The sequence below is a fragment of the Gopherus evgoodei genome, chromosome 24 (genome assembly GCF_007399415.2).
Source record: "Gopherus evgoodei ecotype Sinaloan lineage chromosome 24, rGopEvg1_v1.p, whole genome shotgun sequence".
Classification (NCBI taxonomy): Eukaryota; Metazoa; Chordata; order Testudines; family Testudinidae; genus Gopherus; species Gopherus evgoodei.
In genome coordinates this window covers 11,541,783-11,569,534 of record NC_044345.1, presented here as the reverse complement: position 1 = coordinate 11,569,534, position 27,752 = coordinate 11,541,783, and the positions used below count along the sequence as shown (strand labels likewise).

General features: G+C 56.1%; 1 protein-coding gene across 2 annotated transcripts in view; it reads left to right on the top strand.

Moving 5' to 3' along the window:
• Positions 1 to 27,752, top strand: part of CADM3 (cell adhesion molecule 3) — a 126,277-nt gene that overhangs the window by 65,954 nt on the left and 32,571 nt on the right. For both annotated transcript variants that reach the window (XM_030541739.1, XM_030541740.1), the window contains 4 exons: positions 16,258 to 16,398; positions 16,951 to 17,103; positions 17,730 to 17,867; positions 18,940 to 19,110. In XM_030541739.1, coding sequence (XP_030397599.1) covers positions 16,258 to 16,398; positions 16,951 to 17,103; positions 17,730 to 17,867; positions 18,940 to 19,110 — 603 coding nt within the window. The remainder of the gene's footprint in view (positions 1 to 16,257; positions 16,399 to 16,950; positions 17,104 to 17,729; positions 17,868 to 18,939; positions 19,111 to 27,752) is intronic.

Below are 27,752 nucleotides of genomic sequence, written 5' to 3'. Positions count from 1 at the left end.
ATCAGCAGAGCTGGGGGTTGGGGGGAGCCCAGGGCTGGGATAGTAGGGGGCTTTGTGTTGGGCCTGAGGGGAAACGGCAGAGCTGGGGGCTCAGGGGAGCCCAGGGCTGGGATAGTAGGGGGCTGAGTGTTGGGCCTGAGGGGTATCGGCAGATTGGGGAGTGGGGCAGGGCTGGCATAGTAGAGGGCTGTGTATTGGGCCTGAGGGCTATCGGCTGAGCTGGGGGCGGCCGGGGCGGGGGGAGGCACGTGCTATCTGCCCACAGTGCCTGCCGTGATCCACCACTTGCTTTCCTGAGCAGCATTTTTTGCAACCAATGCCCAAGTCTCCAGCGTGAGGCTGCCTGGGCCCAGCTGTTTATTATCTTAATTAGGAGAACTATTGAAAGCTGTCAGGAGCGGATGGCGAGGGAGACATTTCCCCAGACACGCTCAACACGGAGCACTTGCTGCCTGCTCAGCCAGATGCCTATGAGAGTTCTGGTTAACAGCAGTCAACAGGGGCTCTCACAGCGCCAGGTCACAGCGCTGTGTGTGGATGGTGACCTGGGACTGAGCTTGGGGGCCTGGCACCCTGGAGGGTCCCAATGGGCTGAGATTAATTGGACTGAAAAAGTTCTGAAGTCTCTGGGGGAGCCCTGGGGATGTGCCCCCAGGGCTCTGACCCAGACACTGACATTGTGATTGCCCCCCAGCCTGAGGCACATCAGCCGAGCCCACCGTTCTTGTTCTCTCATGCTAGACCCGTGGCTGATAAAATCACTTATCTGTGGTTGGATCCTGGCCAAGGCCCAGCTCTGCCTCCCTGGCTGGGCCCTGGCTAGATCAATGTTCCAGAAAGGGCTGAGAGTCTGCCTCTGCCTCCGGCTTCTGATGCACTAGCTGCCCCTCTGCCTCCATGGTGCACGCTCCCCTTGTGCATGAGGCCCAGCCAGGGGGGTTCCTGGGAGAGCTGAAGGTAGCACCCTCCCAATCCCACTTGTTTTTATGCTCTTGTCAGACCTCGGGCTGTCCACAGCCAGGCTTAATGCCCATCCTGGAAGACTTGGGAGCAACCTAGGTCCTGTCCCAGGGTGGCAGACTCCACAGTATTCTAGGAGGACTCCTGTGGGATCCTGTGTTTGACATGTGGTCACTGCTTGGCTATGGGTTGAACAGTTCTCTCTGCCTTGCTCCAGCTGGGTGAGGGAACTGATCGTGACCCCTGGATAGCAGGGGCGGCAGGTTATATGGGCTTGTGGTGCCCGAGCACCAGGAATATTCAAGGCTGGGGGCTGTGCTCCACCAATATTTGGACCTGGGTTTCTCCCCTGGCCCCGCCTGGAGCGGGGCCTGGCCCCAGAGCGTCCCCCCCCCCCCCCCGCAACCCCATCTCGGAGCTTCCCTGCCTGAAAAAAAAACAACAGCCCGTGCCTCTCTCCCTTGCTTATGCTGCCGGCTGCCTGCCACTGCTTCTGCCTAAGGCTATAGAGAGCAGTGGCCGGCAGATTATTGGAGCACCTGGGGAAGGGGAGAGGGAGAGGGGAGGAGGGAGGAGGCACGCACGTGCTTGGCACGGGAGCCCTCTCCCCCGTCCCCCGGCACCCACCTGGAGGAGACACCAAGGGGACTTCCGGCCAGGAGATGGACATCTGGAGTGGACCTCACTCACCTGAGCAGCTGCTGGGGCTTCGGTGAGGTTTGACCCTGTGATCCACCTCCTCCCCCACCCCCCAGTGAGGCGAGGGTGAGGGGCAGCAGGGGAGGAAGGAAGCCACATGTGATGGCAGTCCCCCTACCGCACCCACCCACCCACCCCAGTGGAGATGGGGGAGGGGGCTTCCTGGACCTGAGCAGCTGGGGCTTGGGTGAATTTTGTGACCCCCCCACCCCCAGCCACCACCCTGCAGTTCCCACTCCTGCCCCACGCTGGGCAAGGGGCAGCCCCATCCCCCATCCCCAGTGAGGCTATGGTGAGGGGCAGCAGCAGAGGAGGCCACATGTGATGGCAAATCCCCCACCCCCCACCCCAGTACCCACCATAGGGGAGGCAAGTGGGCTTTCTGGACCTGAGAGAGGCCCTAGGAGCATGTGCAGTGACCGTGGTGCAGAGCGAGTGTGCTGGGGGGTGGAGGGAAGAGGAGGGGTCCCTCTCCTGGAGCTTGCTGCTGCCAGTGGGGGGTGGGGAGTCCTCTCTGGCCCTAGCCCTGGGTAGCCTGTCTGCCCCCCAAGTTCCATATCCCCAGCCCTGCCCCACCCCAGAGCCTGTGCCCCCAGCACCCCAACCCTGAGCACCCTCCTGCACTGTGAACCCCTCTTTCCCAGCCCTACCCCAGAGCCATCACCTGAGGGAAAAAACGTGCAACTTAAATTGGGTGGTCAGTTTGGAGTATCATTGTGTTTAGCACAATACTTGATTATTTTACACCCTTTAAATTACATAACTAGTCGTATACAGGTGTTACAAAGTGTGAATGTTCTTAATGTTTTCTCTGAATACTATGTGGGTGCCTCAGTTTCCCCTATGCATTTCTCAAGGATCTAGAAGGTGGGATAAGGGGGTGTGATTGTCGTAGAGCCCTAGAGGACCAGTGTGATGCCGTCTGCATAGAGAATGGCTGCAACCCTGTCTCTGGGCAACTGATGGCCTGGGCCACTCTCCTGCAAGGTGCCAACTGAAGGTGTTGGAGAACAAAGAGATCAGGTGGTTTCCTAATGCCTGGAAAAGAGACAAAGGCCAGAGGAGGGAGTGTCAGTGCCTATGCAGACTTCCGGGAAGCGCATGGTGTGGAAGGGGATGCTAGGATGCTTTGGAACTACTCCATACAAAGCCAGTCAGGACTCTGGGGGAAGCCTCCTCTCTCTGAGCAGACTGTCTCCAGGGCAAGAAGCTTACACCTTCCTGGGTCTGACCTCAGAGCATTCAGCATGCCCTTCCACACCATGCGCTTTCCGCAGCAAGTCTGCCCAGGTAGGTTCTGGGGGAACCAGAGGTCCCTGCACCCCAGCTCTGCAGTCAGAAGTGACTCTCAGCCAGCCGGTAAAACAGAAGGTTTATTAGATGACAGGAATACTGTCTAAAACAAAGCTTGTAGGTACAGAAAACAAGGACCCCTCTGACAGGTCTATCTAGAGGAGCGGGGAGCTCAGTCCCTAATTCTGGGCCTCTCCCCATTTCCCCAGCAAGCTCCAAACTGACAGTCCTTTCTCTGGCCTTTGTCTCTCTTCTGGACAAGGAGGCCACCTGATCTCTTTGTCCTCAACACCTTCAGTTGGCACCTTGCAGGGAGGCACCTACACAGTATTCAGAGAAAACATTGAGAACATTCCAACTTTGTCACTTTCCTCTTTTAATTGATCCTTGTAATCTTGTGGTGCCGACGCGTTGTAGCTTCATTTTATATCGGCTTACAGGGCACGAGCGGGGGGGAGGGGGGCACCACCCTTTTGGGCACCACTAAAAATTATACAAACCTGCTGCCTATGCTGGATAGATATAGGTGGCCTAACACTTTCTTGACACCTCTTCTTTGATTAGCTTCTAACCTCCATTGTTTGCAGTGGGCCTTTGAAATTCCTTGATTTCCAGGTCAGAAAGGACCATTGTGATCATCTGGTCTGACCCCTGCATAACATAGGCCAGAGATCTGCCCCCAAATAATTCCTGTAGCAAACTTGATTTAAAACTTACCCAGGAGAGAGACTCCACCACAATCCTTCGTATGTTGTTCCAACTGAGCTGTTAATTACTCTCACTCTAGAAAATTTACACCTTATTTCGAGTCTCAATTTGTCTAGTTTCAACATCCAGCCATTGGACTGTGTTTTACCTTTCTCTGCTAGACTGAAGAGCCCACTATCATGTTTGTTCCTCATGTAGGTGCTTACAGACTGTGATCAAGTCACGCCTTCACCTCCTCTTTGTTAAGCTAAATAAACTGAGCTCCTGGAGTCTGTCATTGTACGGTATGTCGTCTTCTCCTTGAATTGTTCTTGTGGCTCTTTTCTGAGCCATCTCCAATTTATCAACATCCTAATTGAATTGTGGGCACCAGAACTGGACACAGGATTCCAGCAGCAGTCACACAAGCACCAAATATGGAGGTAAAATAAACTCACCTCTCTACTTTTACTTGAGAGTCTACCTGTTTATGCATCCCAGGAACTCATTAATTTCATTTGGCCACAGCATCACAGTGGAAGCTTGTGTTCAGCTGATTATCCACTGTGACCCCCAAATCTTTTTTAGAGTCACTTCTTCCTAGGATAGAGCCCCCTCCATGTAAGCATGGCCTCCATTCTTTGTTCCTAGACGTATACTTTTACATCTGGATGCATTAAAGTGCATATTGTTTGGTTGTGCACAGCTTAACAAGCGATCGGGATTGCTGGGTTGGTGACCTGTCCTTTTCATTATTTCCCACTCCCCAATTTTTTTTGTCATCTGCAAGTTTTATCAGTGATGATTTTATGTTTGCTATCAATGACCTGGAAGAAATGTTAAAATAGCATAGGGCCAAGAACTGATCCCTGTGGGATCTCGCTAGATGCTCACCCACTCAATGATGGGTCACTGTTTAAAATTACATTTGGAGACATACCACTTAGCCAGCTTTTAATCTATTTCATGTAGGCAATGTTAACTTTCTGTTGTTCTCATTTTTTTAATCAAAGTATTGTGTGGTACCAAGGCAAACTCCTTAAAGAAGTTTAAGTCTATTACATCAACACTATTACCTTTATCAACCAAACTTGTAATTTCATCAAAAATAGTTATCAAGTTATCTGTTTTCCATAAACCCATTATGGAGTCATTGTTCCATAAAATTTGACAGGTCAGAGTCCTCAGGCTAGGGAAGTGCCTTTTCTTTCTGAGATGCAATTCTATTGCGGTTTTACTGTTTAAAAATACCATTTACCTTCTGTTTCTTTTAGAGAGGTAGCTGTGTTAGTCTGTATGCCCAAATAAATTTGTTAGTCTCTAAGGTGCCACAAGGACTCCTTGTTGTTTCTTTTGTTTCTTGCATCCCTCAAGGACATGCTGGCAATTGCCAAACTAAGCATGGAACATGAGCATTCTAAGGTCAGGCTGGCTGTGCTGTTAAAGCAGCAGCTGCAACACACTTTGCTGGGAATGTCTGTTTGCTGTTGGAGTGACTGTAGAATGGGGGAGAACCGGGCTGGGCCTGCTCCAACCTCTCTCTAGACCTGCACATGGCCTAGGGAGAGGGGCAGGCTTCAGAGTCTAAGCTCCAGCCTAAGCTACAACTTCAAAGTGTAAAAACACAGCGTTTTTGGAGTAGTGGGGCACATGCTAGTGCTCTAAGTCTCTTGAGGCTCACTCCCAAATGCTGTGTAGGCATACCCCACATGGCAGCAGTTGGTGCTGCAGGTTCAGGGTTTAAGCCCTGCTGCTGATACACAACAGTAGGGTTGTTGCAGGAAGGTTGTTGTGGGAGGGGTATAGCATGATGTGGGAGGTTGTTGCAGGACTTGGGGGGCTGTTGCAGTTGCACAAGATAGCTTTTCTCCCTTTTTTCCTTTTAAATAAACTTAGGAAGTTCCATTTTGCAATAAAGGCCATTAACTCGTCACCAATCCAAGCATTCAGATGTTAGAAAACGACCTGATTTAGGTATGCAGGCATCATGACCCAGCCTGTCATTACATGATTACGCTCTCTTTCCCACAGGCCCCTGTCTCCTCGGTGCACAGGATCAGCACAGCGGCACCTGTAGATCTGGCATTTCTTAACTCCTGTGTTTGACTTGCAGCTGAAGTGACATTCTCGTAACATAGATTTGTTATGTGTAATTATAACATTACGTTGCAGTAGCTCCTTGAGGCCTCAGGCTGGGGCCCCTTTGTGCTGGGCGCTGCACAAGCATAGAGCACATGCCAGTCTCACCTCATGGAGCTTACCATCGAAGGCGCAAGTGTATTAGGTGTCTGGGATAGGAGGTGCAGGCGGGGAGGCTGTTAGCGCAGCCTCGCTGCGTGTTCAGTTATTAGCTTATCTGCCGCAGTGATCACAGCTCAGCACCTGCCTGGATGGGCTGGGGCTCCAGCTTCAGCTTCCATTTGCAGAGACTGAAGGGTTCCAGCTCTGTATGCCTCAGGGTTCTCTTGAGGCCTGGGGAACTTGGCATGAGCTGGCACCTGGTCTGCCAGTGTCACAGATACAACACACAATTACAAATACCAATAACCCGCCTGAGAACTAAACTAACAGTGTTCAGTGAGTCTGTGAGGTGCCCTCCGCTGCTGCCTAGATCTGGGGACTCCCCTGGAACATCCGCACCGCTGCTGTCAGGAGACGGCAGGGCTCCTTGCTCTCGCTGTGCCACATGCTGGGTCTCCATTGTCTGACCCTGTGATTGTTCCTGACTGAAACCCTCTTAGGCAAAGGGCCAACTGTGCACCCTTTGTCTCCCTGCCTCCTAGGATTTGGAGAAGGTGTTACCTGCTCCTCTGCAGTACATGTCCATCTGGGGTGACATCCTCATAAAATAGCAGCATGCCCTTTTGTGACCCCACTGCTGTTTGTGGCCATTGTTCCTCATTAATGAGACAGCCTCATTTCCATGAAGTGGAGGGAAGCTCCTGGCATGCCAAATCATACTGAGGTTTTGTTTGGCCTTCTCTGTCTTTATATATGTCTGCAAGTCCCCAGCGACTCTGACCTCAGTTTCTAACAGTGCAGGCATTCTGGTTTCAATTTGCTGTGGAACAGAATGTCAGCAGGTGATAACTCCAGGCTTCATTGGTGCCATTCTGCAATTTAACAGTACTAAATGTGGATCAAAGTCTGACTCTGTCGCTTCTTTCAGTAGGTGCTTTATTATTTTGACACCATTTTCCACTACTAGCTCCTTGGATTGGGGATCATGGGGACTAGCTGTTACATGTCCAAACCCAAACTTCACTGCAAACTGCTTAAACTCTTGCCCACTAAACTGCAACCCATTGTCACAGGTTACTGTGTAAAATAGGCTGTGATGAGTAAAACCAGATGCGATGTGCACAGCCACCTGATTAGCAGTAGCATCTTCTAGTACAGCTCTCTCAGGGAAGTGGGAATAATATCTAGGAAAAGTACATAATGTTTCCTGTCAAAAAATCTCTGCCTACATTGTTCCAGGGGAGCCCACCAGCATGGGCTCTTTCTCCTGACTTGTCCTTTATTTTCAATATATACCACAAGCCTTAACAATGTTCTTGATGTCGCTGTTCATTTGAGGCCAGTTTAAAATGTCTCTGGCCTATCTCTAAATCAGTGGTTCTGAACCAGGGGTACATGTACCCTTGTGGGTACTGTAGATGTGCGGACTCACCCCTGCGTCACCTCCTGCTGGTTACTTCTAGGAATTAGCTCAGTTCCAGCTCTGGAGCACCCTCTGCCAGCCGGTGATCCACCTGTCCTCTGGCCCCGTGTCCCTCCCTGGACCCAGTGCCCTTTTATGTGGAGAGCTTCCCCCAAGCAGTCACCCCTTTCTCTGAGGGTTTCCCCTTCCCGGGGGACCTCCACCCTCTGTCCCCACTTTGCCTCAATATATGGCTACTGCCCAGTCTCCATCTCACCCCCGTTCACTGGGGCAGACTGCAGTATCAGCCACTCATCATAGGCAACGGGGTTTGGACCTGCTGCCTTGGCCTACCCCTGGGCTGCCCTCTGCAACCCCCAGTACCTTTTAGCCTAATGCTAGGCCTCAGCCTGGGGCTTTCTAGGCTAGAGTCCCCCCGCTCCTCAGCCCTGCTCCCCTCAGGTACTTTAACTCTAGCTCCTAGCAGCCAGGCCCATCTCCCTGTACAGCTAGAGAGAAACAGACAGCTTTTAGCTCCTCTGGTCTTCTTATAAGGACCCGTTGCTCAGTTTGGGGTGTGGCCCCAGCTGCAGCCTTCCCCAATCAGCCCAGCCTAAAGGCTGCTTTCTCCAGTCACAGCCACTTCCCAGGGCTGTTTTTAACCCCTTCAGCGCAGGAGCAGGGGTCCACTCTGCTACAGTACTCAGAGGTCTCCCTGGGGATACTCAACTGATCTAGATAGTGGATCTCAACCTGGAGATTGCTGCCCCCGGGGTGTGTGTGTGAAGGGATGGGTTTGGGGGAGTTGGAAATGCAGGGCCAGCATTAGGAGGTAGAAAGCAGGACAGTTGCTCAGGATTTTCTGCCACAGGGGGCCCCGCGAAACTAAGTTACATGCTTCAGCCACGCTTGCCTGGGTTCGGGCTTCAGCCAAGGCTCTCAAGTGAAAAACAGGCTCATGTATCACACTGAAATATAAGTACAATATTCATATTCCAATCAATGTATTTTATCATTCTGTGGTAAAAATGAGAAAGTCAGTAATTGTTCAGTAACAGTGGGCTGTGACACTTTTGTGTTTTTATATCTGATTTTGTAAGCAAGTAATTGTTAAGTGAGGTGAAACTTGGGGCGTGCAAGGCAAATCAGACTCCTGAAAGCATCATAGTAGTCTGGACGGGTTGAGAACCACTGCTCTAAATGATCTTCATGTATCCTTTGTAGTATATTTTTTCTGTAACACCTTTGGAATCACTATCATGCTGCCTTTAAGCAAAATCCCTTCTAGTATTGAGAGCTCCCCTGGAATTGCTAATAGGGGCTGGAATATGCTGTCCCAGCCACCTGGTGCTAATAGTCTTGATTACTTTCTGTAAAGTGTAATTCTGAGCAGTTGCTCTGGCAATCACAGTCCACATTTTGTCCAGGTTTTGTTTATCAGAATGACATACAACATCTACCTCTGAACTTTGCTTCACTGCCCTAGAGTGTGTGTCTGCAGCCACCTGATCTCTCCCAGGTTTTATCCAATTTGCAAATGATACATTTGTAACTTACAAATTCACCTCTGTTCTTGGAGTGACCAGGCCCCTTTTGGAAATGACAATGAGTGGTTTGTGGCCAGTTTCCGCTAACACTGGCCTCTCCTAAATAAAGTCATGTAACCTTTTATACCCATGGACTAAGGGCAAAGCTGCCTCCTCTATTTGAGTGGATTTGACACTCAGGTTTGATTAGCGCCTGTGACACATAGGCCACTCCAGTTTTGCCTATGCTGTTGTGAGGATATGTTATTAGAATGGAAGACCAACGAATTACAAAATGTGTGTACCATGGAATGCCACTATATGGCCCGTGATCATGGGGCATCAAAAGCTTTGGTGATGTGACAAGACGGCCAGCGATGGACATAAACTAACTACACAACCACACAACCTTAAGTACATCACCAGAGATCACTCTAGGTGGTGCTTGATTTGCAAGGAGACCATGTCGTAAGAACATAAGAATGGCCATACTGGGTCAGGCCAATGGTCCATCTAGTCCAGTATCATCCTGTCATCTGACAGTGGCTGGTGCCAGATGCTTTAGAGGGAATGAACAGAACAGGGTAATTATTAAGTGATCCATCCCCTGTCATCCAGTTCCAGTTTCTGGCAATCCAAGGTTTAGGGATACCTGGAACAAGGGGTAACATCCCTGGCCATCTTGGCTAATAACCATAGATAGACTGGTTATGCTTTTGGCCTTCACAGTAACCCCTGGTAACAAGTTCCAAAGGTTGTCTGTGGGTGTTGTGTGAAGAAGTACTTCCCTTTACTTGTTTTCTGGTGCCTATTAATTTCATTGGGTGACCTCTGGTTCTTGTATTATATGAAGGGGTAAATAACACATCCTTATGCACTTTCACACCATTCATGATTTTATAGACCTCTATCATACCCCCCATTAGTCATCACTTTTCTAAATTGGACAGTTCCAGTCTTTTTAATCTCTCCTCATATGGAATCTGTTCTATCTCCTAATCATTTTTGTTGCCCTTCTCTGTACTTTTTCCATTTCTACTATATTGTGGAGATGGGGTGACCAGAACTGCACCCAGTGTTCCAGGTGTGGGCGTGCCATGGATTTACACAGTGGCATTCTGATTTTTACTGCCTTATCATCTACCCCTTTCCTAATGGTTCCTAACATTCTATTAGTGTTTTTTTTGGCTACTGCTGCACATTGAGTGGATGTTTTCAGAGAAGTATCCACAGTGACTCCAAGATCTCTTTCTTGAGTGGCAACAGCTAATTTAGACCCCATATTATGCATGTATGGCAGGGATTATTTTTGCCAATGAGCATTACTATACAGCAGGACCGGCAACCTTTCAGAAGTGATGTGCCGAGTCTTGATTTATTCACTCTAATTTAAGGTTTCGCGTGCCGGTCATACATTTTAATATTTTTTAGAAGTTCTCTCTCTTTAAGTCTATATATTATATAACTAAACTAGTGTTGTATTGTAAAATAAACAAGATTTTCAAAATGTTTAAGAAGCTTCATTTAAAATGAAATTAAAATGTTGATCTTACGCCGTCGGCCCACTCAGCCCGCTGCTGGTCTGGGGTTCTGTTCACCTAGGCCAGTAGCGGGCTGAGCAGGTGTGATGGAGTAGGGGCTGTCTGTGTGGGGAATGGGAGAGCAGGGGAGGACTTTAGGGGATGGACGATACCGGAGCCTGTAACCTGAACTAGGTAAGGGAGGGGAAAGGTCAACACCTTTGCCCGGGAAGGGGGACAAAGGAAGGGAGTGGCAGGAGGGAAGCAGTTTGAGTTTGGGCTTGGGGCTGTGTGGGTGGAATTCAGGGTATCCTAGCTAGGATCCAAGCACCCTGAAAGCCCAGAAGGACTCGATGGAGGGGTCCTGACTGTGCCTGCAAGCTCTGCTGTAACCTGTGTTCCTGTTGTCCAATAAACCTTCTGTTTTACTGGCTGGCTAAGAGTCACTGTGGGTCCTAGGAAGAGGGGTGCAGGACCGGACTCCCCACGCTCCGTGACAGTAGGGCCTTGCGGCCGGGACCCTGGCTGGCAAGGGTCTAGCAGCCAGAACCCCAGACTGGCAGCAGGCTGTGCGGGGCCAGCTGCTGGGACCCCAGACCGGCAGGGGTTCCATCTGCCGGCTCCTGCCAGCCGGGATCCTGACTGCCGGATCCACTCAGCTCACTGCCAGTCTGGGGTCCCGGCCCTGCCCACATACAGTGGGTACCCACCTTCTCCCTGGTTCTGGCCCATTCTCTTCCTCTCTCTGCCCTGAGCTGAGAATGGGAGTGCACCGAGCACAGGCTGGGGGTGAAGGGTCTGGCCAGGAGCTAGAGTGAAGGAGGGGGCTCAGGGTTGGGGCAGGAGGTTTGGGTGTGAGGGCACTTACCTGGGCAGCTCCCATTTGGTGTGTGGGATGCAGGTGGCAACGTGTGGGGGGGGGGTGCAGGAGCTCCCATTTGGTGCTCAGGGTGGGGATGGGGGTTCATCGGGTGTGGGGATGGTTGGGGATGTGGGGGGTGTGCAGATGTCAGGGCAGAGAGGGGGTTGGGGATGTATGTGGGTGCCAGAGTCAGGGTTGGGGTCGTGGGGGAGGAAATGAAGAAGTCAAGCAGAGGTCTGGGTGTGTATGAGGGAGGTGCAGGGCCAAGGGCAGGTGCCTGGGGTGTGTGGGGGAGTGGGGGTGCAGGGCTCAAGGCAGAGGGCTGGGTGGCTGCCCCCCTCAGAACCTCCAACCACCTCGCTCCTTGTCCCCTGACTACCCCCTCCTGAGACCCCTGCCCCTAACTGCCCCCCAGGAACCCATCCCCTATCTAAGCCTCCCTGCTCCTTGTCCCCTGACTGCCCCCCTAGGATCCTACCCCCTGCCTGTCCCCGACTGCCCCAACTCTTATCCACACCCCCACCCCCAGGCAGACTCCTGGGACTCCCATGCCCCATCCAACCGCTCCCCGCTCCTTGACAGGACCCCCAGAACTCCCAACCATACAACCCCCCCTGCTCCCTGCCTGCCGCAACCCCTCTCCACACCCCTGCCTCCTGACAGCCTCCCCACCCCAAACTTCCGACACATCCAACCCCCCCAGGTCCTTGCCCCCTGACCATCCCCTCCAGAGACTCTAACTGCCCCCCCCAGGACCCTCCTTGCGTCCTGTCCCCTGACTGCCCTGACCCCTATCCACCCCCTGTCCCTAAAAGACCCCGGAACTCCCATGCCACATCCATCCCCCCCAGCTCCCTGACTTCCCCTCTCCAGAGACCCCCGCCCCGAGTCCAAGTCAGCTGGCACAGACCAGCCGCAGGTTTTAATTGCAGTGCAGAGTTACCCACTGTTGGCTTCCTTGCTTTTTGCCTCAGCGCCTCTCTGTCCCATGTCTGTCTATTCTCAGTTTCTGTGTGTTCTGCCTCCTCTCACACACACACACACACACACACACACACACTCTCTCTCTCTCTCTCTCACTACTCAGCAAAATCCTGGCCTCTGCCCACTCAGTCCAAACTCCTGTCTGTCCCCTTTTATCTTAGGGCTGGGGATTCTGACTAACTCATCCTGACAGTTAGTTAATTGAAGGGTTCATTCACACCCGTCTCAAAAGAGTTTAGCTCAATCCATAACAAGTTTTATAACAGACACTCTGATACACACACAAACACACACACACACACACACACTCGGATTCACACACAAACTGCAAAACACTGATACGTGCATAAACACATACTTACATATATGCAGACATACACACGTTACATGCACACACACACACACACACACACACACACACCCCTTACACTCACACATGCTAAATGCTTCCACGTAGATCAGGAACGGGGCAAACTACAACCCGCGGGCTGAGTCCCAGCGATCAGACCTTTTAATCCAGCCCTTGAGCTCCAGCCTGGGAGCGGGGTTGGGGGCTTGCCCCACACCACGTGTGCTGTGGCTCTGCGTGGCTCCTGGAAGCAGCGGCATGCCCACCTCCAGCTCCTACACGTAGGGGCAGCCAGGGAGCTCTGCACGCTGCCCCTCTTCCAAGCGCTGGTTCTGCAGCTCCCACTGACTGGAGTACTCACCCCCAGCACCCCTACCCTCTCCCCAGCCTGGAGCTCCCTCCCACACTCCCCAATACCCTGCCCCAGCCTGGAGCCCCTTCCCGCACCCTGAACCCCTTGTTTCTGGCCCCACTGTGGAACCCACAACCCCAGCCCAGAGCCCACGCCCCCTCCAATACCCCAACACCCTGCCTCAGCCCAGAGCCCCCTCCCATACCCCAACACCCTGCCTCAGCCCAGAGCCCCCTCCCATACCCCAACACCCTGCCTCAGCCCAGAGCCCCCTCCCATACCCCAACACCCTGCCTCAGCCCAGAGCCCCCTCCCATACCCCAACACCCTGCCTCAGCCCAGAGCCCCCTCCCATACCCCAACATCCTGCCTCAGCCCAGAGCCCCCTCCCATACCCCAACACCCTGCCTCAGCCCAGAGCCCCCTCCCATACTCTGAGCTCCTCTTCTCCACCCCCAGCCCTCAGGCCGCTTTACATCCCAAACCTCATCCCTGGTCCAATCCCAAAGCCTGCACCTCCATCCACAGTCCTCATCCCCTCCCGCATCCCAACCCCCACCACAGACTGGAGCCCCCTCCCACAGATCGAACTTCTTTTTTCTGGCCCCACCCCAGAGCCTGCACCCCTAGCCAGAGCCCTCACCCCCTCCCATACACCAACCCCCAATTTTGTGAGCATTCACGGCCCACCATACAATCTCCATTCCCAGAGATGGCCCTCAGACCCCAAAGTTTGCCCACTCCTGACAAAGACCCATCTCTCTAACAGCCACGCGTGAAGGAGGGATCAGCTGGCACTCCCCGTGAGTCTCACAGCCTGCACTCAGGGCAGCAGGGTGCTTTGTGCCTGACCCCCTGCCCAGCATGGATTACCTCTGAGGGACTGGACTGGCCTCTCCTGCTGCACGTGCTGCGTGGGGACCCGCTGCATGGTCAGCACTATCACAAGCCTGGAGTGTGCACCAGCCTGCTGCTGAGCTGGCCGCTGGCTCTGCTTTCTGCAGCAGCCTCCAGAATCTCTGGGCATGCTAGAGCCAGCTGGGCTCTGGGCAGGGGAGCCAGGAGATCCAGGCACCCTGAGAGGGCAGGGGAGCCATAGGCCTGGAGCAGGAAGCTCCTCCCTAGATATTCAGCCCAACACCAGCATCCTGCTCCCCACCTGGGACTGAAGGGGAGAGAGAACATGGGAGGGGGAGCCTCTGGGGTCCCCCATTCCCTTCCCTTTGCTTTGGGCTGACATGCCCTTCCCCATCCGCCAGAAGGGGCCATCCACCCTGATGCTCCAGGGTAGACAGAAGCTCCCCCAGGACTCAGCCTCCCCAATCCCCATAAGCCAATCCTCCCCCATTCTGTGAGGCACCCCTCCCTCACTTCCTCCCTGATTGGCTGAGCCATGCCCACCTCTTTAGTTGATTATTATTTATCATTATTTTGTTCATTGCATCCATCTGTTCCTCTTTGAGTGGGGGACAAGTCCTGCTGGTCCAGCCTCTGCCTGATGGGTGGGGGATTTGCATTGTGCCCAGCTGTTCCTGATGGTGGTGGGATTTGCACTGCACGAGGCTGTTCCTGATGGGTGGGGGATTCACACTGCGCCCTGCTGTTCCTGATGCTGGTGGGATTTGCACTGCACCAGGCTGTCCCAGTGGATGGGGTATTTGCACTGGGCCAGCCTTTCCCTGATGGGCAGGGGATTCACACTGCACCAGGCTGTCCCTGATGGGCAGGGGATTTGCGCTTCACCAGGCTGTCCCTGATGGGTGAGGTATTCACACTGCACCAGCCTGTCGCTGGTGGGTGAGGTATTCACACTGCACCAGGCTATCCCTGATGGGCAGAGGATTCGCACTGTGCTAGGCTGTCCCGGGTGGGCGAGGTATTCACTCTGCATCAGGCTGTCCTGGTGGGAGAGGTATTCACACTGCATCAGGCTGTCCCTGGTGGGCAGGAGACTTGCACTGTGCTAGGCTGTCCCTGATGGGCAGGGGACTTGCACTGCACAAGGCTGTCCCTGGTGGGCAGGGGATTTGCACTGTGCTAGGCTGTCCCTGATGGGCGGGGGACTTGCACTGCACAAGACTGTTCCTGATGGGCAGGGGATTTGCACTGTGCTAGGCTGTCCCTGATGGGCGGGGGACTTGCACTGCACAAGACTGTTCCTGATGGGCAGGGGATTTGCACTGTGCTAGGCTGTCCCTGATGGGCGGGGGACTTGCACTGCACAAGGCTGTTCCTGATGGGCAGGGGATTTGCACTGTGCTAGGCTGTCCCTGATGGGCAGGTGACTTGCACTGCACAAGGCTGTCCCTGATGGGCAGGGGATTTGCGCTTCACCAGGCTGTCCCTGTTGGGGGAGGTATTCACACTGCACCAGCCTGTCGCTGGTGTGTGAGGTATTCACACTGCACCAGGCTGTCCCCGGTTGGCGAGGTATTCGCACTTTGCTAGACTGTCCCTGATGGGCAGAGGATTCGCACTGTGCTAGGCTGTCCCGAGTGGGCGAGGTATTCACACTGCATCAGGCTGTCCCTGGTGGGCAGGGGACTTGCACTGTGCTAGGCTGTCCCTGATGGGCAGGGGACTTGCACTGCACAAGGCTGTCCCTGATGGGCAGGGGATTTGCGCTGCGCCAGGCTGTCCCTGTTGGGCAAGGTATTTCTACTGCATCAGGCTGTCCCTGGTGGGCTCGTGGGTTACTGTCCCAATTGCCCTTGGCAGTTCTGACATACATGGTGGGTGCAGGGGGCTCAGGCACAGATTCTTGTAGGAATGCATCATAGGCAGAAGGCCACACCCGTCCCTATGGAAAGAGCAGGGTCAGGTGCTGCCTGGAATCAGGATCTGCTCTGTGTGGGTGATGCCAGCGAGCCCAGGGTGAATGACCGGCCTAGTGCTGATTCTGCACCCAGCCCAAATGGCCAGTGTGCTGTCCTGCTGTGGGCATGGGCCCTGGCAGAGCACCCAGCAGCTGCTATCTAGGGGTGGGGTGGGGAGGGCAGAGTTGAGCACAACAGAAGAAAGGCCTCTTTGTACAGCCAGTGGGAGTGGAGCCGCCTACAGCTAGTGGTGTGTGCTGGGGCTACTGGTCAGGGGCTTTTGGCTCCGGCCAAGCAAAGGAGCAGAGGTGGGATGAGAACTCAGGGCCATGACCCCAGAGAGTGGGGTGGCTGGAATGTGCCTTCCAAGGCCCAGGCACAGACATGCAGCAAGGTCAGCCAGTGGCAGGGGTCACGCTCCCATCTGGTCAAAGGTGGTCTTTCACCTTCATCCCAGCACACACAGGGCAGTAGCCCGGGTTGTTAGGAGAGGGGTGGTGCCCAGCACAGGGTGGGCCCTGGAGCAGGGGGTCAACCCAAGCTGATGTCTCCCTGTTTGCCCCCAGAGAGCCAGCCCACAACATCTGATGAGACGGTGGTGGCAGGTGGCACCGTGGTGCTGAAGTGCAAGGTGGAGGATCCCGACGACTCCTCACTGCAGTGGTCCAACCCAGCCCAGCAGACACTATACTTTGGGGAGAAACGAGGTACTGCCGGCAGCCCCAGCTGGGCCTGGAAAGGCCCCGCTCACTGCTCCCTGGGCCTCGGGCTAGACTGGCTGAGGGGAACAGGCTCCAGAGAGCATTTCTCAGCCTTTCCCCCTGCGTGAGGAGGGGGTGAGAGGGAATGGTGCTCCAGGGGAGGCGGGCAGCGGAAAGCGGAAGCAGTGCTTCAGGGAAGGAGAGGGGGCGAAGGGGAAGTAGTGACCTGTGGAGGGGGGGCACGGATGAGGTGCAGCGGTACCCTGCGAGGATGAGGGGAAGCAGTGCCCCATGGGGATGGGACGAAGGGAAGCAGTTCCCTGGGAGAGGGGAAGCAGTGCCCCATGTGGGAAGTAGAAACATTCCCCTGTGGGGATGGGGGGAGGGGACGCAATGCCCCATGGGGAGGGAAAGCCGTGCCCTTCAGGCAGGAGCATGTGCTGCTAGGTTGAAGTGTGACCTGGAGGCTCCTGCTGGCTCTTGGCCCCAGCAGTCGTACCCGCCCCTGCTGGTCAGCTGGCCGGCCAGCATCGCTAACCGCTCTCGCTCTGGCCCCAGCGCTCCGGGATAACAGGATCCAGCTGGTAAATTCCACACCCAAAGAGCTGGCCATCAGCATCAGCAACGTGGTGCTGGCGGACGAGGGCGAGTACACCTGCTCCATCTTCACCATGCCTGTGCGGACGGCCAAGGCCCTCGTCACCGTGCTGGGTGAGGGTTTGTGACTCCCTTCCCCTGGAGACCCTGCCCAGCGCCCTGGGCACTGGAGCCTGCTTGTGCATGGGGCCCAGTGAGTGTGATCCTGGCCTGGCAGCAGCCCACACAATCCCCTCCCCACCCTGCCAGCTCCTGGAGCTGGGCTCCCTGCTATTGCTGAAGGGTGGGTGCCCTGGGCCCCAGAGGCCTGGCCCCAGCCCCTTGGGATGCTCCTGGGCTCCCCTCCAAGCTACGGGGCCTGGATTCTCCTCATAGCTCCAACCTGAGCCCAGCCAGCCACTCCCACTCCATAGCCAGTGGCAGAGCCCCCAGCCAGGGCTCCATGTCCGGGCATGTCCGTGTGTTTGCATGTGCCCGTGTGTGTGTGTCTGCATGTGTCCATGTATCTGTCCATGTGTCTGCATGCATCCGTGTGTCTTCCCTTGCCCTTTTGTGCATGTGTCTGTATGTGCCCGTGTTGCGTATATGTGTGCCTGTGTATCTGTGTGTCTTCTTGTGTGTCTGTGCCTGCCCTTTTTTCTGTGTCTGCCCTTGTCCTGCGCATGCTCGGGAGCCGTCAGGAGGGCAGTTCAGGGGTGCGAAGGGACGAGACGTTCTCTGTTTCTTGCCCCCTCCCCCAGGAATCCCCCAGAACCCTCAAATCTTTGGCTACGAGCTGCCCATCCGAGAGACAGAGACGGCCCAGCTGACGTGTAGATCCTCTGGCAGCAAGCCAGCTGCCCAGCTCCGCTGGAAGAAAGGCAACAAGGAGCTGCAGGGTAGGTGTTGGCGCTAGGCTGCAGGGTACCAGGGCATACTGAGAGCCCAGCTCTGGTGAAGCTGGGTAAGGCCTGAACCTTGCAGCTTGGCCTGCAACAGAAGGGGAGAACCTGGCCCTGCTCATTAAAAAGCTGAGGCTGCCCCTTAGGCTGAGGCACTGCTGTCCCCGGGGCCTAATCGGCCACTGCAGGCAGGTTGGCACCTTAGCGAAGATCTTTCCCTGGGGTTGAGCCTGCAGAGAGGTGGGCAAAGGGGTAAAGCATCACCAGGCTCTGAGGCAGACAGAAAACAAAGAGTAAAACTCACAGTCCCTTTGCAACATGGCCACAGGCAGCAGCGGGTGGCAGAGGGTCCTGCAGCTAGGGCTGCATTGTGAGTCTGCTAAGGGGGAGCAGGGAGGCAGCACAAAGCCTGGTTCAGTAATAATGAGGGCTGGGGAAGAGTGAGGAACCCTAGAGGGACCTGCCCCCATGGGCCAGCGAGGACTCGGTGCCCAAGGCAACGTGTTGTGCCCTGGGGGGAATGACCTGACCTGGGCCCCAAGCCAGGGACCAGCACTCAGTACATTGGAGATGTGGAGGCAGCTCTCAGGTGATCTGGCCATTGCTCAGACCCCACATGGGAGAATGTCGGGGCCCACCAGGGAGAGCAGGGCCGGTACAGTGGGGCTGTTTGAATCTGAGGACACAAGGGTGGGAGGCAACATAATGAGCTGCCCTGACACGCCAGGTCAGGCTCCAGCCATGCCTCCTCATACCACAACCAAGGGGTGCTAAATGATACTGCAAAGGAAGACTGGTAATCACTGTGTCCAGTACACTGCCTGTGGCAGTCTCTGCTCCAAGGGGCCCTGGGGCCCCAGAGCCAGGATTCAGGACCAGTCAGGACCGTGCACCCTCCTGCAGGGCACCAGCTAACCACTAGCTGAGGTTCTCCCATCACTAGCAGCTCCTATCCCTTGCTCTGAAGCAACGGGTGAGGTGCAGATGGGCCCCATGGGTGAGATAGAGTCATTTCCATGCCCTGTGCAGGCCCCACGCTGATAGCACCTGTTCCTTTGCCCCCCCAAAGGTGAGGCTCCCGAGGTGACGGAAGATTCCAATGGGAAAACCTTCACCGTCACCAGCCGTGTTGAGTTCACCGTCACCAAAGAAGACAACGACGTGGAGGTGACCTGCACAGTGGATCATGAGTCCCTACAGAACTCAGAGAGATCCACCAGCCAGAAGCTGCAGGTCTACTGTACGTACAGGCTAGCCACAGTGAGGGAGGGGGAGGCATCCAGGGACTGTGCTTGGAGTGTCGCACAAGCATGACGAAATGCAGATGAGACTGAAAGGAGGCATGAGCCAGTGACCCGTCCTCCGCAGACACACCCTGCCTCACATGAACACCTCGTGCCCGCACACAGCACATCCCAACCCCCCACAGCCCACAAACCCCACACACAATAGACACACAACCAACAGCCTACCACACCCCACACAGCCCACCGCCTGACACCTCTGATACACAGCCCACGGCTTACTACCTCCAACACAGCCCTCTGCCTACCATCCTCCACGCAGCCCTCTATTACCACCCCCACACCCTACCATCTGCCACCACCCACAGAGCCCACTGTCTGCCACCTCCCCCACACACATACAGCCCACCACCTGCCACCCCCCATGCAGCTCTCTGACAACCAGCCCCGACACAGCCCACCTCCTGCCACCCCCTACAGAGTCCACTGCCTACTGCCCACACACACAGCCCACTGCCTGACACCACCCCCCTCACAGCCTACCTCCTTCCACCTCCCACAGAGCCCACTGCCTATCACCCCCCGACACACACAGCCTGCTGCCTGACACCCCCCACCACAGCCCACCACCTGCCGCACCCCACACAACCCTCTGCTACCAGCCCCCCCACAGCCCTCTGCCTACCACCCCCCACACAGCCCTCTGACTGCCACACCCCCATACACAGCCCATGGCCTACCACGCCCCATACACAGCTCGCCACTAACCAATACCGCTCCCTCACCACCGAACAACACCCATGTTAAAAAGTGGGGAGGCAGGGTCTGGCTCTGGTGGCCCCCCTACTTGTACAATGATTCTGGTGCCTTTACCCTATGTGAAAACACAGCCCACCGCTACCAACCCCAGTGCACACACAGCCCACTGCTAACCACCCCTACGCACACAGTCCACTGCTAACCACCCCTGTCCACACATACAGCCCACCACTAGCCACCCCTGTGCACAAACCTTCCACCACTAACCAGCCTCTACGTGCACACACAGCCCACTGCTAAACAACTTAATGCACAAACAGCCCACCACCAGCCACCCCTGGCATGCACACACAGTCCACTGCTAATCACCTCCATGCACAAATAGCCCACCGCTAATCACTAATATGCACACGCATAGCCCACCACTAAACACTCCTTTACACGCATGCATCCCACCGCTCACCATCCCTGTCCATACACACAGCCCGCCACTAACCACCCCCTACGCGCACACAAATCCCAACACTAACCACATCCTGCGCAAACACAGAGCCCACCGCTAGCCTTGCCTTACACTCACACAGCCCACAGCTAACCACTCAATGCACATACACATCCCACCACGAGCCACCCTGATGCACATACAGCCCACTGCTACCTCACTATGCATACAACCCATTGCTACCCACCTCATACACACACAGCCCACCGTTAACCACCCTGCTGCACACACAGCCCTCCGCTCACCACCCCAACACACACACATCCCACTGCTAACTCCTATGTGCACACATCCCACTGTTACTGTCCTTGATGCACACACAGCTCACTGCTAACTCCCCCACTATGCACCACACAGCCCACAGCTAACCACCCCTGCACCCAGACAGTCCAATGCTAATCAGCCCCTGCGTACACACAGCCCACTGCTAGCGAGCCCCTTCATACACTCAGCCCACCACTAATCACCCCCTACGTACACACAGCCCATGTCTAACTATGCCCTATGCACACAGACTGCCGCTAACCCCCACTACATAGACGCAGCTCACCACTAACCCTCCCCCCACACAGCCCACCACTAACCATCGCCTACACACACACAGCTCACCAATAACCCCCACTATGTAGACACAGCACACCATTAACCATCCTCCTACACACACACAGCCCACCACTAACCCCCATTATGTAGACACAGCACTCCACTAATCACCCTCCTACACACACACAGATCACCACTCACCATCCCCTGTGTGCACACATCCCACCTCTAACCACCCCTGTGCACACACACAGCCCACCGCTAACCACATCCTGCGCTCAAACAGAGCCCACCGCAAACAACGCCCTACACTCAACAGTCTACAGCTAACTCATCCACACACACACAGCCCATCACTAACCACCCCTATGCACAAATCTTCCACTAACTAACCTCTACATGCACAAACAGCCCACCATCAACCACCCCCGGCATGCACACACACACAGCCCACTGCTAACCATCCCCACGCACAAAGCACCCACTGCTAACCAACACTATGTACACACAGACCACCTCTAATCACTAATATGCACACACATAGCCCACTGCTAACCATCCCACATACACGCAGCCCACTGCTAACCGTTTCCTGCGCACAAACACAGTCCACCAATAACCCCCCATTCACACACATCCCACCGCAAACCAACCTCCACATGCACACACAGCCCACCGCTAACCACCCGCTAGGTGCACACACAGCCCACCGCTAACCACCCTCTAGGTGCACACACAGCCCACCGCTAACCACCCGCTAGGTGCACACACAGCCCACCGCTAACCACCCGCTAGGTGCACACACAGCCCACTGCTAACCAACTTGATGCACAAACAGCCAACCGCCTACCGCCGCCTGCATGCACACATAGCCCACTGCTAATCATCCCCACGCACAAAGAGCCCACCGCTAATCACTAATACGCATACACACAGCCCACCACTAAACACCCCTTCACATGCTGTCACAGAGTGTGGGGGAGTCAGGGCCCTGCAGCCCCCACTTCCTGCAATTCACCATGACTCTCAGACAGCCAGTAAAACAGGTTTATTAGATGACAGGAAGACAGTCCCAAGCAGGGCTTGTAGGTACAACCAGGACCCCTCAGCCAGGTCCCTCTGGGGGGCAAGGATCTTAGACCCCAGACTTGGGGTTCCCTGCTTCTTCCCAGCCAGCCCAAAATTGAAACCAAAGCCCCCTCCAGCAGGCTCTCTCCCCCTCCTTCTCTCCCCTTCTTCCTTTGTTCACTTTCCCGGGCAAAGGTGTCGACTCAGTAGCGGGTGGCGAAATCTACCACTACCAAAATGTATTTCTTCCCCGACCGGGGCGTCTTACTGAGAGGTCCCACTATGTCCGTAGCCACCTTCTGGAAAGGTTCCTCTATGATGGGCAAAGGTCTCAAAGCCACTTTCCCCTTGTCCCGGGCCTTCCTCACCCTCTGACAGGGATCACAGGATTGGCAATACTGTTGGACCGTAGTAAGACCCCAGGCCAGTAAAAGTACTGTAGCAGCCTCTGCCTGGTGCACCGGATTCCCTAGTGCCCTGTGAGAGGGATGTCATGGGCCAGGTACAGTAACTTGTGGCAAAACTTCGGGGGGACCACCAGCTGCCTCCTGCTCCCCCATGACTCCATTTTCCCTGGGGGAGCCCATTCTCGGTACAGGAACCCCTTCTCCCACAGGAACCTTTCCTGGCAACCTCTCCCCATGGTATGTACCGCACTGAGGTTGGCCAGGTCCCTTAGCTTCCGCAAGGAGGGATCTTTCTGCAACTCGGCCTGAAACTCAGCAGCTGGGGAAGGGATGGGGACCGGCTCCCTCTCGCTGGCTGGGTCTGAAGCCACAGCCTCCCTGAGCCGTGTCCCTGGGCACTTCCTTCCCTTCAGGGTAGGGTCCTGCGCATCAGGCAAGGTACCCTTTCCGAGGTCAGAGCATAGTTCCCCTCGCGAGCTCTGGCTATGAGTCACGACCAGGGCACCCTGGGGATTGCTTGGCCAGTCCTCCAAGTGCCCCCTCCGTTAACACCTCAGTGGGCAAATGGTGGTGCACCCCCACTTCCTTGGGGCCCTCCTTGGCCCCCCATTTCAGGTGTACCCTCGCCATGGGGTTTCGCCCACCCCCGTCAGGGTCAGGTAGGTGTTGGGCATCCCCTGATCTGGAGCTACCACCTTGGGCTGGGCCAGTGTCACCTCAGCGCACGTGTCCCAGTATCCATAGACTTTCCTCCCATCCACCTCCAGGGGTACAAGGCACTTGCTCCTCAAGGACAGCCCCGCACCCACCCTGTAAATGGAGAACTTTGAGTCTGGGACATCCAGCCCCCTAGTGGGGCCCTCCTCTCTCCTGAGCAGTTGATAAGCTCCCAGCCCCCATTGCTTAGGAAGCCTGCCCCTCATCTGGCTGGGTCTCTACCCAGTTAACCCAGTGTGGGTTTGGTCTGCTCAGTCTGTCCCTGAGCTTGGGGCACTGGGTCCATATGTGGCCTCTCTGGCCACAGTAATAGCAGCCCATGTCCCGCTGCTCCCCTTGAGCTGGTCAGTTGGCCCTGATGCTGGATGTTCCCCTTGGGAGGGAGTTCTCCATATTTCCCCTTTGGGAGATCCCAGGGTGACTCTCTCTCTGCATCATGGCAGGCCTGTTCCTTTGGGACTCCTCCTGCCATCCCCTGACCTGACCGGCTCTTCACAAACTCATCAGCCAGCAGCTCTGCATGTCATGGGTTCTCTGACTTTTTGTCCATCAACCACAGCCTCAGGTCGGATGATCACCGCTCATACAGTTGCTCTAGGACAGGCCTGCACAACTCGTAAAGCAGTGAGGGCCATATTACTCCAAAGAAAACAGCTGAGGGCCAACCTCCCCCAACCCCGCCGAACTCCCGTCCCTCCCAGCACCGCCAAGCCCCCCGAAATACTCCTCCCCCCGAGCACCGCCTGCCCTGCGGAAACGAACCCTCCTTCCCCAGCGCTGCCCCACCGAAACAGCGGTATTGAACCTTGGTAATATGTTAAAGTGAGCCCCTAAGGTAGTATAATTAAGGTAAAAGAAAAATGTCTTTTTGCTAGAAGTAGAATAAGATCTTCCCCCCACTTTGTAATCAATTGCCCTGTTGAATGAATGAGGAGTGACTGAGGAAGGCATGGAAGGCAGCACCTCCAGACAGCTGCACCCCTTGGAGAGGGGATGGGAGCCAAACCAGATCAGTAGAACTGGTCAGCCACTGACTCTCCCGGCTCGCCTACTCACCTCCTGCCACTGCCCACCCACTCGCCTCCTCAGCCCCCCACCCCGCTGTCTCGCCTACTCAGCCCTTGCCACTGCCTGCCCGCTCGCTTGCTGCCACTGCCCGCCTGCTCGCCTCCTCAGCCCTGCACCTCCCGGCTCGCCTCCTCACCCCTTGCCACTGCCTGCCCGCCTCTTCAGTCCCCATCCCTCACCCACCACTTGCCTACTCACCCCCATGGGCTGCACAGTGAGCCCACGCGGGCCACATGTTGTGCAGGCCCGCTCTAGGACAATCAGTTTAACCAGATCCTTCTTTGTCTGGGCCCCATCTGCCCACTTGCTGGCGTATCCCTCTGTGCGGACAGCTAGTTGCAGATATGAGACCTCAGGGGTTTTACGCTGGTTCCAGAACCTTTCCTGGTACAACTCAGGAGTCAGCCCAAATTCGTGTAGCAGGGTCTTTTTGAATAGTTCGTAGTCACCTCTCTCCACCCCTTCCAGTCGGCGGTACAATGCCATGGCTTTGGGGTCCAGTAAGGGGGTGAGAATCCAGAGCCTGTCCGCAGGATCAACCTGGTGCAGCTCGCAGGCCTTCTCAAAGGCATCCATGAAATCATCCATGTCCTCCCCCTCCTTACGCTGGGCCAGGATGCACTTATCAAAGCTCCATGCAGTCCTGGGTCCCCCCTCACTCAGCGCAACAGAGGTCTCACTGCTCCTCAGCTTGGCCAACTCCAATTCATGCTGTCTCTGTTTTTTGCAATCTTCCAGCTCTCTCAGTTTTAGCTCTTTCTCTCATTCCAGCTGCTTCAGCCCCACGGATGCTGAGCATCACCGGGAGGATCCCCTGCTGGCCCATGAGCTTCAGCAGGAGGATCCCCTGCTGGCTAGGGGTGTCACGGTGCCCTCGGTATTTGCTGGGCTCCTCCCCACCCTTCCCCTAGGCCTAGGAAGAGGGGGAGGTCTCGGGAAGCCCTCAGCAGCCGGCTGATCACTCCCAGCTGGGACAGACATTGGTGCCTGCGCTGCATCTGCCAGGCTGCTTCCCTCAGAGACAGGGCTCCGTTCATTTGAGCAATCTGCCTCCTCCAGCTGGGCAATCAGCTGGTCTTGGGTGAGCCTCCCACGGCGCAGCCCCCTCTGCCTGCACAGCTTGACCAGGTCGCTCTTAAGCCACTTACCGTACATCTTCCTGCTGGCCACTCACAGGCCTGGGTGCTCGCCGCTCCCCACAGTTTCCAGGGAGACCCCTAGTGCGCCAGCCCTTTTCGAGGTCACCACCTCTCTGCCAGGGTCGAGCAGCAGACTCCTCCGCCCCTGGGATTGCTTGCTGCAATCCCCCTGGGAACCCTGTTACTGCAAAAGTCCTTCTTGTTGGTCACACACTCTGTCACTCCCATCAATCCCCCTTCGTTTTACAGTTCCCCAGCCATTTACTGCAGGAAGCACTGTCCACGAGGTGCAGTAGATCCCATGGCTACCATCAGTTGTCACGGAGTGTGGGGGAGTCAGGGCCCTGCACCCCCCACTTCCTGCGATTCACCATGATTCTCAGCCAGCCAGTAAAACAGGTTTATTAGACAACAGGAACACAGTCCCAAGCAGGACTTGTAGGTACAACCAGGACCTCCCAGCCAGGTTCCTCTGGGGGACAAGGATCTTAGACCCCAGACTTGGGGTTCCCTGCCTCTTCCCAGCCAGCCCAAAACTGAAACCAAAAACCCCTCCAGCTGGCTCTCTCCCCATCTTCCTTTGTCCAGTTTCCCGGGCAAAGGTGTCGACTTGCCACACCCCCTTCCTGGCTCAGGTTACAGGCTCAGGTACCGTCCCCCACCTAAAGTCATCTCCTGCTCTCCCATCCCCCATGCAGACAGTCCCAGTAAAACTAAATGACATTCCCTGACATGCATTCAACGAAGTGGGTATTCACCCACGAAAGCTTATGCTCCAATACGTCTGTTAGTCTGCAAGGTGCCACAGGTCAATTCACCCCGCTCCCTACTGCGTCACACATGCGCGCATCCCACCACTAAGCACTCCTGTCCACACTCACAGCCCACCACTAACTACCCCCTATGCACACAAAAATCCCACTGCTAACCACCATGACACACACAGAGCCCACCACTAACTACCCCCTATGCACACACAAATCCCACTGCTAACAACTCTGATGCACACACAGCCCACCACTAACTCAGGGCTGCCCAGGGGGGGCGAGCGGGGCAAGTGGGGCAATTTGCCCCGGGCCCCACAGGCTGCCTGAGAATTCTCTGGCCCTGACTTTGCCTTCCCCCATCCCCTGGCACCTCAGCGCGCCGCATCCAGGAGGTGCCCTGGCCCCTGGACAGAGCTAAAGCGGTGTGGCTCGGGCGGGGCCTGAGCTCTGCCCCGCTCAGAGCAGCATGGTAAGGGGGGAAGGCTGAGAGCTCCAGTCCCACCGGAGCTACGCCGCTGCAGCATTGTCCAGGGGCCAAGGCACCTCCTGGATGCGGCACGCTGAGGCTCCGAGAGAGGGGAGTGGTGGGGGTAACCCAGGAGCAGCCCTGGACAGAGCTCTAGTGGGGCCTGAGCTCCTCCCCACTCAGAACCGCGTGGTAAGGGGGTGGGGCCTGAGCTCCTCCCCACTCGGAACCGCGTGGTAAGGGGGCGGGGCCTGAGCTCCTCCCCACTCGAAACCGCGTGGTAAGGGGGCGGGGCCTGAGCTCCTCCCCACTCGGAACCGCGTGGTAAGGGGGCGGGGCCTGAGCTCCTTCCCACTCGGAGCCACGTGGTAAGGGGGCGGGGCCTGAGCTCCTCCCCACTCGGAACCGCGTGGTAAGGGGGCGGGGCCTGAGCTCCTCCCCACTCGGAACCGCGTGGTAAGGGGGCGGGGCCTGAGCTCCTCCCCACTCGGAACCGCGTGGTAAGGGGGCGGGGCCTGAGCTCCTCCCCACTCGGAGCCGCGTGGTAAGGGGGCGGGGCCTGAGCTCCTTCCCACTCGGAGCCGCGTGGTAAGGGGGCGGGGCCTGAGCTCCTTCCCACTCGGAGCCGCGTGGTAAGGGGGCGGGGCCTGAGCTCCTCCCCACTCGGAGCCGCGTGGTAAGGGGGCGGGGCCTGAGCTCCTCCCCACTCGGAACCCGTGGTAAGGGGGCGGGGCCTGAGCTCCTCCCCACTCGGAACCGCGTGGTAAGGGGGTGGGGCCTGAGCTCCTTCCCACTCGGAGCCGCATGGTAAGGGGGCGGGGCTGTGAGCTCTGGGCCGACCGGTGGGAATTTAGGCCCCGTTGGAGTCAGGCCACTGTAGTGCTGTCGAGGGCCACTCCTGGACCCGGTTTGCTGAGGCTCCAGGAGAGGGGGGAAGAAGGGGTGAGTAGCATGGCAGGGGGCTGGGGCCAGGGGATGAAGGGGTTGGATAAGGGTCAGGGAGTCCCGGGGCCAGTCAGGGGACAGGGAGGGGGCGGAGGTTCTAGGGGGTCGGTCAGGGGTTAGGGAAGGGGGGGGTTAGATTGTGGGCATTCCGGAGGTCTGTCAGGACTTGGCGGGCGGGTGGTGGATAGGGGTTGGGGCAGTCAGGGGACAGGGAACAAGGAGGGTTGGTGGGGGGCGGGATCCCAGGGTGGTGGTTG